Here is a 17,084-nt window from a genome sequence, read left to right on the forward strand (position 1 = left end):
AGCCTGCTTCTCCCTCTGCCTATGTCTCTGCCTCTCTGTGTGTGTCTGTTATGATTAAATAAATAAAAATCTTTTTTAAAAAATCACCTGTGCTTTAGAGAAACTTGGGTGTCATTTTCAGACATGAAAGGTTTGCATAAGGTTTTCTTTTCCCTCTCCCTTCCTTCCTACTTTCCTTCCTCCCTTTCTTCTCAAAATAGGATTTTGTTTCTTTCTTTCTTTATTTATAGTCTTTAATCAGTGGAATGCCTATCAAGCTTTGAAATATAAAACTTTAAAATATTTTACTCTCTCATACTTGATCACTAAGAAGACATCAACTGCATAAATTTTAAGCCCTTGTATTATCTAAATATCCACAAAATTTGAGTAAAGTTTAAAACCATGAAGTAAGGCATAGTGTATTTCACTGATTCTAAAATCTCATCAATTATAAGAGACACAAAAGCTTCCAATTGAACAAGACACAATGCTAAGAAGTCATTGTTAATAAGAGATATTCCTGCTTTAGAAATGTTAAAATGTGAGGAAAATGTGGGCCTTAGAATTGATGAAAATGAGAGCAAGAGGCGCTAAAATATTTCCTCTCCAATGTGTGGCTGCTCATAAATGCCCAGTGTTCTACATCCAATGAGACTGATCTTGGCTCCTATGTTATGGATGTCACACACTCAATCATCACCAGGCATGGAAAGTCATAAAACTCACAGTCGCTGAAAATTAAATCAAGGCAGAATATTTTTTTTTATTCTTATTTCTCCTGAAGGTATTCTCCATTTAGTAAAAAAATAAAGATTTACATGAATAATTTAGTGATTGAGAAAATAAGCTTGGTGCATTTATCTTCTACACTATAACTTAAAATAGAATTCTAATAACCTTTGCCCTGACAAATGTGACTCTCCCCATACGTCTGCTGTAAGACCATTCTATAAAAGGGACAACATTCTGTTCTTCAGCTGCCAAACTTTTCATAGCACTAAATAAAGTGACCAAAATCATTAAGGGATAAGATTCAGTTTCTAAAGTAACTTTATACATTAAAGTATTTTAAATGTTATAATTCTATCCTATTTGAATACATATATTTTATTTTTTCCAAGTTTTTATGTTAATACCTTTTAAAATATTGCATTAAAGCAGACAACTTCAGATTATAATGCACATAAAAAATAGATTCAGGCTCTTGAAGCTTTTACTTCAGAATAATTTAAGTTATAAATATTCTTAAAGTTTTTTAAAGGACATAATATCATGTCATAATCCATTTCATTCAGGGCATGTTTTTCACTAAAGCTGGCTAAATTTGGGCTATATGTAAAAAATCCATAGTGTCAGAATCTTCATGTGCTTTTTTAAGTGAGAAATACACTCCAGGTTTCTTTTATTAAAAATACAATATAGATGAAACCACTTTGGATTGGGTCATGTAATGTGTTTACAAGAATTTCTAATAACATACAGAATTTGTGATACATTCATGGTAATCTACACTGAATGCACAATAAGAGTGGAAATGTAGGGTAGACACTAGCAGTCTTCTAGATCTATGGGACATCAGAGTCAGACTTCTTCCTCTTGGAATAAAGGCCCAAAGTCAAAATATAAGGCACAGTAGAGACCTAAAGTCATTTCCTGACTCCCAATCCAGTGTTCCACTATTTGTTTACTATCTATTGTACTTTGGAGAAGATAGTCTATTTTTATTGGTTCCTGAAATTATGATCAAACTTTCTTCCTACTTGTTTCACTGTTCTGCTCTTTATGATGAAATATAAGCTCTCATTAATAGATGATTGAATACACTGATGTGTATATTTTTACTATGTGCTAGAATACATCTACAATCTCTCAAATAATTTTTTTCTTTACCCATAGAGTTTGTTAGAGAAGAGAATTTGAATATAAGGGAAGTCTGTAGTCATTCAAAGGTACAAAATAAAATAGGATAGCCAAAGTAAGATAAAAATTTTACTTCCATCAAGTAACATGTTTATCAACAAGGTCCTTAATAATTAAGACTTACTGTGCTGAGGGCACCTGGGTGGCTCAGTTGGTTAAGTGTCTGCATTAGGCTTAGGTCATGATCCCAGGGTCCCTCTCTCTCTGCCCACCCCACCCCTTAGCTCCCTGCTCCCTACTCATGCTTACTCACTCTCAAATAAAATTCTTAAAAAAAAAAAAAAAAAAAAGACTTGCTGAGCTAAACATATTAATTTAGGAGGCCCAAAATATCTAGAAATCAACCACTATTCTGTAGCTTGGTTTAACTTGGGTCTTTTAAATATCTATCCAACCCTGAGAGTGCATTTATTCAACGAGTACCTTTACTGTATGCCCAGGCCACTGTTGGATTTTGGATGGTCTTTGTCTTCAAGGAGTACTAAGCAGTAGCTTAAAATCACAAGACTTCGTTAAGACAGACATTTCAAGATACCTCACAAGCGTACAGAAGCAAGAAGTCCACTGCTAAAACTACTGTCAGCAAGAAAAAGCTATTTTATGTGTTTAATTAAATAAAACCTCAACAAGATCATTTATAGCTAGATGTAGTGTAAGAACTTGGAATTTGAAATCTCAAGCATTGCTCTCAGCTCTACAACTTTAATAGCCTCAGAACCTGCATAGCTTCTACATCTATAAAACTCAGGTAACACCTACTTCACAAGCTGCTATCTTCCAAGTGAGAGTTTTTTTCCTCTGATGCATTAAACCTCAGTGTAAACTCTGCCAAAAACTGTCAGTCCACACCAACAAGACTGGCTGAAAAGTCAAACACATGACCAAGAAATCCCTCCTGCAGATGATGTATATATTAAGTCCAACCCTGATGTAATGTACTGGTGTTAGGTTTAATCTCTGACAGTCTTCCTTTTTTCTTAACCCCATTTGTCAGTTCTTTGAAATCCACTCCTTTTTCTTTCCAATGGCTTCTTCATATCCACTGAATATATCAGGATATGAACAAGCATTAGGAAAAAAATAATTTTCCTAATGCTTAATAATTGTGTTTAATAATAGGACAAGCTTCTCTATTAAGTCATAATTATGGTAAAACTTCCCTGAACCTAAACTTCATAAAACAAAGTTTTCCTCATCACAGCTTTTTCCATACTGCACAAAAATTAGCTGGGTACCTGCAAGTTTTCTGTAAGTCCTAGACAACAGTAACTGGTCTTGTTTTTCCCTCATATCCCTAAAGTTCACCTCAGTTCCTATCACAGAGTAATTAGGGAATTATAAATCAAGCGAAATTTAAAGGCTTGGATAAGTTTATCTGTACTACATTAATTCAATAAGAAATTACTTTCACAATTATATCCAATCTATAATCTAAAAAAATATAAACAGGTATTTCTGAATCTAATCAAAGACACAGTAAAAGCTTCTGCCATCTGCTTTATAGGTGAAATTATTTAATGTCATGTATAAGTAGATGTACACACTTGTCCAAAATGTAAAGATTTCCTATTTTGAAGAAAATGCAAAATCAAGTATAATCTTCAATTTTTTTTGCAGTGGAAATCTATACTATGTCTATCTTTATTCTTAAAATACAGCATCAAAAATAAAATCACAAATTACTAAACAAAAGAACTTCCAAGATAACCAATTACTTTTTCCTGAATAAATACCTCATAGTTTACTACATTGAATGTGGCAATGGGTTTCACTTGAAACACATACAAAACATTAAAATTTATAGTAAGGAACATGAAATCTTAAATGATGATGACATATATATGCCCTTGTAAATAGCATACATCTCCAAAGCAAGTGCTCACAGGGAACATTCTCTAATCATAACTGCTTGGATTAGGTTTATTTTTATAGGCCGTTGCTAACACAATAGCATGCTTTAAAAGGTTCTGTCAAATAGAACCAACTTAAAAAAAAACCCAACTGTATTAAATCCTTTTTTTAATCCTTTTGATAGATGCCAAATCAAGATATCTTTAGGGATATCTTTTTAAATTGCAGCAATGATGGCAATTTTAGTCAGATAAGGAATAAAATCTTAAAATTTTACTATACCTAAAAATAAGCAAGTCATTTATTATAGAAGAAAATGAATTCAAATGCTATTCATATGGAGATTAACAGTATTTATATAATCCATTTACCTTTCAGAAAGATACTTTAAAATTTATTTCCTTGATTTTAGGTTATAAATATAAATCAGCATGTCCTTCATTTTCTATTAACTATAATTGTATATTTAGTTTTTGATTTCAGGCTCAAGCAAATATACAATAGTACCATTTATGGACATATGGAACAGTGGACTGGCTTAGGGTATAGAGGTCAGAAATTCACTGTTAAACATATTAAGTTTAAGGTTTCTGTGAGGTACCCAAGGAGAGGTTTCAGGAAGGCATTTGAGTATGTGAATATGTAGGAATGATTGAATGAGAACGTAACAGCACAGTAATTTGGAGTTAAGGACCTATGTGTCAGACAGCCTGGGTCGGAATCCTAGCTCTGTTACTTAGTGGCCATTGGCCTTAATAAGTTACCTAAGTCTCTGACTCAGCTTCCTTATATCTATAGGGGATGGTGATGTGAAGGTTAAATAAATGACTTTCAACCTAAGTAAACAGCTTGATGTGAAAGATTAAATAAGTGACCATCCATTTTTTAAAAACTCCCTTAATTGTGCTCATTAAGTGCTCTGACCACTATTAGTCTCATCAGTGACAGCAGCAGCTGTAACAGATAATATTTAGTCTTTGTAAGGAAAGGGAGCCTAAAGAGAGAAGATCCCAAGTCCATGCTTTGGTGAACCCCAATATTATAAATCAGGAAAAAAACATAGGGAACTACATGTTCCCTGCCTAGGAGGTTAAAAAAAAAATACCCCAGGAAGGTGTCATGGGAGCCACAAGAGTCTGTTGGGAGACCCCAATCCTACCTCATCCAGCCCATCAGCATAGTGTAGCAGTGATGGTTCACCACTCCTAGTGGCTCACTTCATCTAGGCCCAGTTAATCCCCAAAGAAGAAGACAATATTTTTGAGAGCACAACTTTTAGGAACTTGTTGTTTATTTCAACAAATAAAAGTAAATGTATTTCTTTAAATAGAGAATGTCTTCATTCAATCCAGGAGACCATGCTATGTAAGAGACAGCAATCCTTCCTAAATAGACTATATTCATTAAATACCATACAATTACATTTGTCAATTACACACCTCTCTCTCTCTCTATATATATATATATATACACACACACACACATAAACGTATACGTATACATATACATATACATATACATATATATACACATAAATAAAAGTACCAGGATGCCTGGGTGGCTTAGAGGTTGAGCATCTGCCTTTGGCTCAGGGTGTGATTCTGGGATCCTGGAGTGAGTCCCACATTGGGCTCCCTATGGGAAGCCTACTTCTCCCTCTACTTATGTCTCTGTCTCTCTCTCTCTCTCTCATAAATAAATAAATAAACAAACAAATAAACAAACAAATCTTTTTTTAAAAAAATACTGTCAAAATACATTTACCTGGTCAGTGTACAGAGTCTCTCGCAACATGAAAAGAATAAAGCATGCTATTATTTCAAGTAGAATTTCTCCCTAAGTCAGATTCCAAAAATAAGCCACCACTCTAACCTCATCTATTTATTACTTTGGGAAGCACAAGGACTACAATGTAGCATAAGCTTTCACCAAAGGAAAACTTCACCCTGGTAGGGAGTTAGTATTTGGTGAGATCAAACAACTTTGTTAAACAGAAAGCATACACATTTAGTCTGTGTATGAAATGTATATATGCATAGCAGGGGCAGGGTAGGCTTAGACTAACATTTGAAAGCTTTTCTCAACTAAATACTAAGTTTTATTTTCAGGAACAGGTTAGTGAATAATTTTACTGTTAATACTAAATGGTGATAACAAGAAGGTTACAGATTCTGGTTTTGGGTATGAGTAACTGTTGGAAGTTTTGTTCTGTTCCATGGGTGCTTGGCCCAGGGCAGCTATCTCATGGGGAGAAGCAGGGAGGAGACGTTTTTACTAGTCTGCAGTTGAAAACTGTACAGATTCATTGCTGTGAAGAAGATGCACTCAAGCTAACACTCTCCCTAGGGGCAGAAATCCCATGTATCCCCATATTGATACACAGTAAAGTTGCTACCCAGCTTTCTTTCAAGGAAGAAGTGTAACCTTTTTTTTTTTTTTTTTTTTTTTTTTAATGATAGTCACACACAGAGAGAGAGAGAGGCAGAGACACAGGCAGAGGGAGAAGCAGGCTCCATGCACCGGGAGCCCGATGTGGGATTCGATCCCGGGTCTCCAGGATCACGCCCTGGGCCAAAGGCAGGCGCTAAACCGCTGCGCCACCCAGGGATCCCGAAGTGTAACCTTCTGATTATGAAAATAATAGATTACTGTAAAATGATTCAGATAGCATAGGAATGAGTTAGCGCACATTTGCAGCAATCCCACCCCCCTCAGATGTGTCAAAAGTTTGGTATAACATTCTTTTGGACACTCTCAATGTTATTGTATTTCCCTCAATTTTAGGGTTCGTATCTTAAATTTTCACATCCCTGGGATCTTATGCATCTTAAAATTGATATACAGTTACAACAGTGGTTGTTTTACTAATATATAATGCCACACAGCTGTTGCAAAGAATAAGGCAGCTCTGTAGGTAGTGACACAGTAGGAGTGCCAGACAATTTAGTTGAAAAAAGAAAGCTGTAGAAGTGTATGTATGCTATACTATTATTTATATCTTTATTTTTTTAAAGATGTATATTTATATGCTGATACATAAATTTTTCATTTCTAGAAGGAATCATAAAGAATAGGTAAAGACTGCCTCTAAGGAAGAAAGCAGAAGGGTAGGAAGGGATCATTTTCATTGTATACCTCTTTCATCTAAGTTTATACTTTACTTAAATTAATTGAGTCATTAAAAAGCAAAGCAATACTACATATTACTATATGGATTCATGAGCATGAGGTCAAAATATAGTCGCGTACAGACAGGATACATACCAAATTCATTACAGAGTCTGCCCCTAAAAGGGAGGGAGGGAAGGAGAGGAATGGCCTGATAAAGGAAAAATCATATTTAACTATGAAGTTTTAGTTCTCATAAAATTATTTTCAGCAAATATGATAATATGTTAACATCTGTTGGGACACCTGGGTGGCTCAGTGGTTGAGCGTCTGCTTTCAGCTCGGGATGTGATCCCAGAGTCCTGGGATCAAGTTCCACATTGGGCTCCCTAGAAGCCTGCTTCTCCTCTGCCTGTGTCTCTGCCTCTTTCTGTGCCTCTCATGAATAAATAAAAGCCTTTTAAAAATTATGTATATGAATGTGATATTTATTCACTGTACTTCTTTTAATTTTTGTTCAAAGTACAAAAATTGAAATAAAAATACATGGATACTACCATAGAGTCATCAGAACTTCTAAAATTAAAAAGACAACACCACCAAACACAGGATAATGAGGAACTGGCACGCTAATACAATGTTAGAACAACTGTAAAATGGTACAACCACTTAGGAAAATGGTCTGGCAGTTTCTTATAAAACTATATAAATATGTACCTCATGAACCAGCAAACTACTCACAGTTATTAATCCAAGAGAAATGAATATATGTTCACAGAAAGACTTGTACAAGAATATTTATAGGAGCTTTATTCACAATAGCCAAAAACTGGAAAGAGCCCAGATGTCCATCAGTAAACGACTAGATAAACTAGTACATCCATACAATAAAATACCATTTAGTAATAAAAAAAGGAGCAAACTACTAATACATGCAATAGCATGTTTATGGTGCTCTAAAACATATGCTGATGGGGATCCCTGGATGGCTCAGCAGTTAAGCATCTGCCTTTGGCCCAGGGCAGTCCTGGAGTCCTGGGATCAAGTCCCACATCAGGCTCCCTGCATGGAGCTTGCATCTCTTTCTGCCTATGTCTCTGCCTCTCTCTGTGTCTCTCATGAATAAATAAAATCTTTTTTTAAAAATAAATAAATAATAAAACATATGCTGATGATAGAAACCTTACACAGAAGAGTGAATATTCTAGAAGTCTATTTATATGAGGACCTAGAATAAGCAAAATAAATCTATGGTGGAAAAAAATCAGAACAATGGTTGTCAGGGAAAGAAGGTTGTTGGAAGGGGGGGAAGTATTTAGGGGGAAGTGTACTAATTAATCTCTGCAATTTACTTTGAAATGCATTAAGAAAAAGGTGGATTGATGGATAAATGAATCAATAGATGATAAAAACAAGTATAGTTAAATATTAATGGTAGGATCTAGGTGTTCACCATAAAATTCTTTCAAATTATCGATATGCTTGAAGTTTTCATAATCAAATGTTAAAAATTAGCTAAAAATTACTTCTATTATTTAAAACACATTATATTTAACATATACTGGCCTACCTTATTCTTATTAATAAAGAGGATTTTATGGACATACTAAATTTCTGGGACCATTATATAAGAGATCATACTTAAGTAAATACTGAATGTACATCTTGACTTACAAACATGAGACCATATTGCATATAAGACTGGCTTCCAGGAACGGCCTCCTCTATGCCCTAGTCTAACCCAGTTCATTTTACTCCCACAGAGAGGCACCATTCTGCCACACTATAAGGAGAATGAGTGGACATCTCAAAGAGTATGCAAACCACTGGCCAAGTGCACACAGTCTCTTTCCTATGCAGACCCTTTGTCCCCTATCCCCATGCCATCCTACCACCCATATTAGCTGGCCTGGCCAGCCCACAGATGGAGACAAATCTGTTCTCTAGTACAAACGCCCTGCCATTTGTTCTAGTGCTGTTAGGTGTTCACTGGATCAGCCAACCTAGAGGGATCATTACAGCCAAGCTGAAGTTTAAGTTGGGAAGACAGTCTGGGCAGCAAAAGGCATCAGGGTTCAGTATAGCTTACTGGGTTACTGCAATGGGATTATGAGCAAAGCTCCAGCCAGAATTAAAGCTTTTCCTCACCTATTTGACTAACTCTACTATAGTACCTTGTGTCTCTGTGTGTATGTGGGTATCCACCATTCAGGGCATGAAAAGAAGGAATGGCAGCATTGTTGGAGGGAATGTCTCAGTCACAACACCCATTAACATCATCCTAACATCAGAAATCTTAAATAAACACCACTTCTCATCTTTTTTTTCCCAATGAATCATATACTGGGTACATCTTTCCAAGTCAAAACATACACTTTCTAGTCATACTGACTTTAAGTAAGAGTTTATGAGCACCTTGGCCCCATGACTATTAAAGCATCTATACAGTAAGACCATGAACCTTAGGCTCTGTTAGCTTCCTTCACCAGAACACCTAGATGTTGGGGCCCCCGATCCAGGTAATAGGTCACATGAGAAGTTTTAGTATTTGTCACTATGTGACATTCCATATTTCCAGAATATGCACATCGTTACAACAGACCCAAAAGTGACCCTGTCCTTCAGTGTTTGTTATACAGGTTGTCAGAAAACAGAGCTTTGTCAGATTTTGGTCTTCCTAGTGAATTAAAGGATTAGAGGTTTTTGCATTATATAAATATTCTCCAGATGTCTGTTTATAATATAGAATAATATATAAGAAAATGATGATGAAGGAAGAATTTTGGAATTGGTAAATTATTGAATTGCTATTTTTTAAAAGATTTTAAGTAATCTCTACACCCAGTATGTGGCTTGAACTCACAACCCCAAGATCAAGTCACATGTTCCACCAACTGAGTCAGCCAGGCACCCCTTTAAATTGCTCTTTTTATCATTCTTACCTCATTTGAAGGAATTGTGGCAAAGGGTTTGATGATAGCAGCTAATGGAATCTGAGCTTGCTTGGCCATATCTGAAGTGCACGGGAAACAGTATGTTGTACAACGAATGTATCGAGGACTAGCATTGCCTGAAATGTTCAAAGGAACACACTTAAAATTTGCTGAGAAAAAAATATCTGCCCTATAATATTTAAATATTTATAATTCTAGATAACACATTGCCTTATTTGTATAACTTTCTTCATGATTTCTAAAAAGACTAGTATTATGCAATTCTATAATCTATGTTTATATTTATTGAATGTCTACTAAATGTTAGGCATTGTCCTAACCGCTTCCTTGTAGAGCTTATGTTCTTACAGAAGATACAGACAATAACTATCAAACCCAAAGAATGGGTAAATCTCATAGGTCATTAGAAGATGATAAATGCTATGAAAAAAACTGTATCTTGTTAGGGGGTATCTTAATGGGAGACAGACTGCAACTTTAAACAGTTATAGAGTAGGCCTTTTTGAAAAGGTAACATTTGAGCAGACTCCCAGGAAGGAAGGCATATTCACCTAGGCAGGTGCCTGGGGTCAGGGCACATCTGGCCTGGTAGAGGAGTAACAGGAGGTTGTGTGGCTGGAATGGAGCATACACTGGGCACAGCAGCTGGTGAGGAGTTCAGAGAAGTAACAAAGGTTGTGCAGTAACCAGAGGAGAAATGGTGATGGCAGGGACCAGCCTGATTGCAATAGAGTTAATGACATACGACCATATTCTGTACATATTTTGGAAATACACTGATTGTTGATGGGAGCGAGTATGAAGTGTGAAGATGGGAGGTGGGAAAGAAAGAGATCAAGAATGACTCCAAAGTTTTTGGCCTGAGGAACCAGAAGCATGAAGTTGCCACCAACTGATAAGAAAAAAACTGCAGGAAGGGAAGGGATGTGTTAATGGGTATGTGGGCAGAGATCAGGAATCTGGCTTTGGAGATGTCCACTTTGGGAACTCTAGCAAGCAATCTAACAGTAAAGCTAAGTAAACAACTCGATATGTGAGTCTGGTACTGATGAAGATACACATTTGGGAGTTTTCTATAAAGAACAAACCAAGGGGATCCCTGGGTGGCTCAGCAGTTTAGCACCTGCCTTCAGCCCAGGGCGCAATCCTGGAATCCGGGATCGAGTCCCACATCAGGCTCCTGCATGGAGCCTGCTTCTCCCTCTGCCTGTGTCTCTGCCTCTCTCTCTCTATGTCTATCATGAATAAATAAATAAAATCTTAAAAAAAAAAAAGAACAAACCAAAACCATGAAACTACTTTAAAACCTCTAAGGGAATAATTGCGGCTAGAGGATGACCAAGAACTAAGTCCTCAGTCCTCTAACATAAAGATGTCAGAGGAAAAGGAGAAATCAATTAAAAGACTGAAAAGGATAAAAACAAGGAGCATCTGGTGTCCCAGAGGTGAAGAAAGTACATTAAGGAAAAGCATGATCATCTGTGCCAGGCAGTAATGCTAGATCAGTAAGACCATTGGATTTACTTGCCATTTGCAATGACAAGGATGGAGCTAGAGAATATTATGCTAAGCATAATAAGTCAATCAGTCAGAAAAACACAAATGCCATATGATTTAAGTCAAGTGTGAAATTTAACAAAACAAATGAGCAAAGGGGAAAAAAGAGAGGCAAACCGAGAAACAGACTTTTAACTACAAAGAACAAACTAATGGTTACCAGAAGGGAGATGGGTGAGAGGGTGGGTTAAATAGGTGACGGGGATTAAGGAGGGCATGTGCTATAAAGAATACTTGGTGTTGTATGGAAATGCTGAATCCACTTACACGAGGTACCTAGAATAGGCAAATTCACAGAAACAGAAAGCAGAATAGAGGATACAGGAACTGCAGGGAGAGGAGGAATAGGGAGTTATTGTTTAATGGCTACAGAGTTTCAGTGCAGGAGGATAAAAAAGTTCAGGAAACAAAAACTAACGATTTCATCAGCCTGTGTTTTAACTTGCCATGAACAATGGAATAATTACATATTCCTGGAAAGAGCAAACCTGCACAAGAACAGATATATTAAACTGGCAGCACATATTGGATAGCTAGTAGAAACAGAGCTCAGCCTTTCATTATCCGAATTCAAAATTGGAAAAACAGGGCAGCCTGGGTGGCTCAGCGGTTTGGCACCACCTTCAGCCCAGGGCATGATCCTGGAGACCCGGAATCGAGTCCCACGTCAGGCTCCCTGCATGGAGCCTGCTTCTCCCTCTGCCTGTGTCTCTGCCTCTCGCCTTCTCTGTGTCTCTCATGAATAAATAAATAAAATCTTAAAAAAAAAAATTGGAAAAACAGAACCTACATCTTAAAGGACCTGCTGAAAAAAAAAATATCATTGGGGCTAGAACCAGGTGTGTGGATTTCTCATGTTCAATCCCCTACTGCTCTACTCATGCTACCTTGGCCAGGTTTCTAATGTAGTAAATAAATTAAATCAAAGTAGGACATGTACTAATTTAAGCCTATAAATTAAAATAATTTTCTTAAACTAGTATATTGAACTATATTTCATCAGACACTCTCTAGACTTCTACAAGCAAAAAAGAGAATTCAGTTGGTTTTTTGTTTTTTGTTTTTTTTTTTATTTATTTATGATAGTCACACAGAGAGAGGGAGAGAGAGGCAAAGACACAGGCAGAGGGAGAAGCAGGCTCCATGCAGGGAGCCTGACACGGGATTCGATCCCGGGTCTCCAGGATCGCGCCCCGGGCCAAAGGCAGGCGCTAAACCGCTGCACCACCCAGGGATCCCGAGAATTCAGTTGGTAATACATCTCTGTACTTGAATAATCGATGGTAAGTTGGTCCCTATTATCACCTATAAGGAGGTCCCCAGTCAATGTAGCCTTATGAAGGGTACACCAGTATATTTCCTTTTAAAAAATGGTGAAAATTTTAAAACCGCAATGAAAAATATTAGTGAAAATAAATACCTTGATCTTGTATCACACAATCTGTAGTGACCAGGGGAGGGACCTGGCCTCTGGTATTGGTGGCATAAATTTGTCCTCCTCTTGTGGCTCTGTCATTCTCGATCACCTGAATCTGATAGAAGATATCAAGAACAAGTTAAAGTAAGACCCTTCCATACATTCCCCCTCTCCATTTCATTATACACACACACACACACACACACACACACACACACAAATAGGCATTTTCTAAATCCTTTCCATTCATTTCGGATTAAATGCTCACTGAGAGCCTACCATATCTTCAGTTCCACTTTTGAAACTTTCACAATTTTAGAGCAGCAGGTGCTAAATTCTGTTCTGTGATACTCTGAGCTCTGACCCTTCAAAGAACTTCATTTCTTTCAATTTGCTTATTGGCACCATAGATAAGTATAAAAAAAATTCTGGTAGAAAATGAAATTGAAAATAGCTTTTAAAGAAAATACCTTTTGTAGTTAAAGGAAAATATGCAAAGCTAAAAATCATTAAATCCAGAAAAAATGATTTACAGTATCACCTAAAACACTTTAACTTTTCTCTTTAAATTTGTCTTTTCAGTTTGCCTTTCAAGTTCTTCCACCTCACCCCTGCTCCATGGAACAGTAAAAAAACAAATATAGTGTTTCCACTTGGAAGTTGCCTATTGCATAGAAATCAGAAGAAAAAGTCCCTAAGTTTTGTCATCTAATTTGGAAACACTTTGTTATGTCTCTACTTAAATATTTATTGATGAATAACATAGAGTTAAAAATTTGTCTTTCTGGGGTTCCCTTGGTGGCTCAGCGGTTTAGCACCTGCCTTTGGCCCAGGGCAGGATCCTGGAGTCCCAGGATTGAGTCCCATGTCAGGATCCCAGCATGGAGCCTGCTTCTCCCTCTGCCTGTGTCTCTGCCTCTCTCTCTCTCTATGTCTATCATGAATAAATAAATAAAATCCTTAAAAAAATTTGTCTTTATTGTATATGTCTAGGGATTAAAATAATAAGCAAAATTTAGTAGTATGAAGTTAACAAAACACAAAGGCATCCTAATAATTATCTTCCTCCTCTTCTTCTTGCCCTCACTTCTTTTGTCGTGGAATAAGAGATACAAGAGACATGGAATAAGAGATACAAGAGACATGGAATAAGAGACAAGGGGGCTAAAAAGAGATAGAGAGAGAGAGAGAAATGAGACAAGTGCCCAGAATGCACTACATACCTTTGGAAGATACACAGTTTTTTAGATTCCAAAAGAAACTATTAACATGAAAATTATCTTCCCCCAAACTCTGAAATGTTACCTTCTCCATTTTGCCCTCCCATCGCATCCAATGCAGCAGGCCTATCTGGCACTGATACTGGTTTTATGGTGTATCAGAGATAGATTTAACCTCCCTTCAAATCTATACATTTATGTTTTTTTAATTTCATAAGATTTGAATTCTTATTAAAGATATAGCATACACACCAAACATAACTACTATAAGATACAGATGAGACCAAAAGCTACCATGGACAGAGACAAGAAGCAAACAAAAATCAAAATACTATTATATCCTATATTTCAACCTTAAGGTTAATCTGATTTCTTCAAAATTGGAGAACTTTTTATATAATCAACATTTAAGGTAATCATTTCAGCCAATGAAGTGTCAAATATGAAACCAAATTAAAAGCCACAATAATCTACATATTGAATATAGTTTCCAATCTTAAAGTAGACTACATTTCTAAAAAAAACTTATTTTTAATTAGTTGTTCACAACTTACAAAAAGCACAGCCTCCAAAGAAACAATGTCATATGTGGTAATTGTATTTCTAAACTAATTCACATCTTGGCTGGAATATTATCAGGGGAGTAAGAAATATTAAAACACTTCTAGTAATTTAAAAATATATAGGTTTTTAAAATTTACCTTAAATGCATGTTCTTGAAAAAACAGGCTTGGAAATTTAACAATACACAGAAATTTCAATAGAGATTTTGACTATGATTCAGTACTTATAGGATTTCGATTTGATGATGACAGTGACCCTTGATAATACCAAAGCTACCTCAAAACACATAGATTTCTTTTTCCTTCACAGGATCTGCCACTAGTGTTACTTTTTACTTATCTGCTATGAACAGAATATAATGCGATCATAAAATAAAATCAGGAAAGAAAAAAAAAGAGTGTTTCTCTTGAGAGAACAAAAAGAGTAAGGGAAAAAAAAGGTAAGGAGATATGTGTACACCTAAGGCAGGTTGCTTAAAGAATTATCTGAGCTTGCTTAGGGTAGTGACAGAGAGGGGGATAGGAAGAGCTCCACTTTTGAATGGTCCTCCTACAGATACAGAAAGGCAGTGAGGAAGAGTTTCAATGGTGACACCAGTTTTTTCACTCTCACAATGGAGATAATACCATCACCCTAAAGGTTTTGGAGTGATCACTTAGCTCAGAACTGGCATGTAATAGGAGTTCAGTAAACATGATTTTACATCTTTCTTCCCAGAAGGAAGAAATTATTTAGTCAGTTAAAGCATGTTGATAATAGGAATATAAATAGGCTCCATCTGGCATTGCTATTTAATTACTTTTATGATAAAAATAACACTAGACTGATCTGTATGTATGCATTTTAAGAGTCTTAGATGAATCACAGCAACACTGCTTATTGCTGTTGTTGTTAACCCTCATTCATTCATTCAACAAATACATGAATGTATACTACATACCAGGCTATATTCTAGCTGTTGGAAACACAGTATGAACAAAACCAAATTACTGACCTCTTGGAGCTGACATTATAGTATGGAAGACAGGCAACAAAAGTGTATAAATATGATACATCTATGTCAAATAATAGTAAGTACTGTGGACATGGAGTGATATGTACAAGGGTACCAGGAAGACTGGGGATGAATGAGGATAGGAAGGAAACGAGGATATGAGCCATGCCTTGCATATATCTAAACAGAGGAAAAATCAAGTTCGAAGGTCTTGAAACAAAGAGTACACGTAGCATGTTTAAGGAATAATAGGGAGCCTGGTGTGGCTGAAGTAAAAGGAGAAGAGGAATAAGAGACTGAATCAGAGGATTGTATGTGACTGATGTAAGGCATGGAGTGGAAAAGAATGTAGGCTCTTACAGGTCATTATAAGAACTTTGGTTTTTAACTAGAGGAGTGTTGGAGGGTTTTGTTCTGAGTCATAGCATAGCATGATCTGACTTAAAATCTGAATGGATCATCCTGGCTGCTGTGTGAAGGCTGGAAGATCAGGGAGACAGTTAGGAGGCTCTCACAATAATCAAGGTGGATGAATGGTAGTGGCTTGAACCAGGATGAGGACCACGACCAATAAAATTAACTATAGGACAATGTGCAAGAAAGCAATCATTAAGGGTTTGGGGCCTGAGGAACTCCAGGGTTTGGGGCCTGAGGAACCAAAGAACAGGGTTGGAATCTAGATTTCAGGGAAATGTCTTACCTAGGAATATCTGCATCTTCATTTAAAGCCATGAGAATGGATGGGATCACCTATAGCACTGCCTCTTAGTGTGCCTACGAATCATCTGGAAAGCTTGTTAAAACATAGATTCCAAGGCTCCACCCCTAAAGACTCTGACTCAGTAGGTCTGAGGGGAAGCCTGCAAATATGAATTTCTAGTGAGTTCCCAGCTGATGCTGATTGTGCCATCCTGAGAGCAGCACACTTTGTGAAGTGTTGATCTACAGAGGAAATGTCAACAGAGAAAGGGACAGGTCCAAAGACCATCTTTGGGACGCTTCTGACACCAGAAAGTCAGAGAGATGGTGAAACCAACAAAGGAAATAAGAGATAAGCAGAGATGTAAATGAGTGGTGGTATTCCAGAAACAAAATGAAAAAGTGTTTCAAGAAGTGAGCAGATATGCCAAATTGCTACTGATATGTTGAGGTAGATGAGATCTGAGAACTGACCACTAGATTTGGTAATGGGAGATCACTGGCAACCTCGACAAACATAGTGTTGGTGGGGTTGTGGTAATGAGATCTAAACCGGGATAGGTTCAGGAGGGGAATGGAGGAGATGAACTGAAGACAGTGAGTATAAGTAACTCTTCTGGAGATTTTATTGCTATAAAAGAGCCAATAAATGAGGGGAAACTGGATAGAGAATTTGAAAAGGGCCAAGGGAAATCTCTTTTATTAATGAGAAAAGGTATTACAGGATGTTTATAATCTGCTGAAAATGACCTAGACATTGAAAAATTGAAGTTTATCTTCAAATGAGTATAGATGATGCAGGGGAGAGATGTGATGGC

General features: G+C 36.6%; 1 protein-coding gene across 5 annotated transcripts in view; it reads right to left on the minus strand.

Annotated features, from left to right (window-relative positions):
- The window catches only part of SEC24D (SEC24 homolog D, COPII coat complex component), a 105,087-nt gene that overhangs the window by 59,505 nt on the left and 28,498 nt on the right, over window positions 1–17,084 (minus strand). For all 5 annotated transcript variants that reach the window (XM_072810048.1, XM_072810050.1, XM_072810051.1 and 2 more), the window contains 2 exons: window positions 12,793–12,904; window positions 9,804–9,931 (listed from right to left, as the gene is read on the minus strand). In XM_072810048.1, coding sequence (XP_072666149.1) covers window positions 9,804–9,931; window positions 12,793–12,904 — 240 coding nt within the window. The remainder of the gene's footprint in view (window positions 1–9,803; window positions 9,932–12,792; window positions 12,905–17,084) is intronic.

Source organism: Canis lupus, chromosome 33 (genome assembly GCF_048164855.1).
Source record: "Canis lupus baileyi chromosome 33, mCanLup2.hap1, whole genome shotgun sequence".
NCBI lineage: Eukaryota > Metazoa > Chordata > Mammalia > Carnivora > Canidae > Canis > Canis lupus.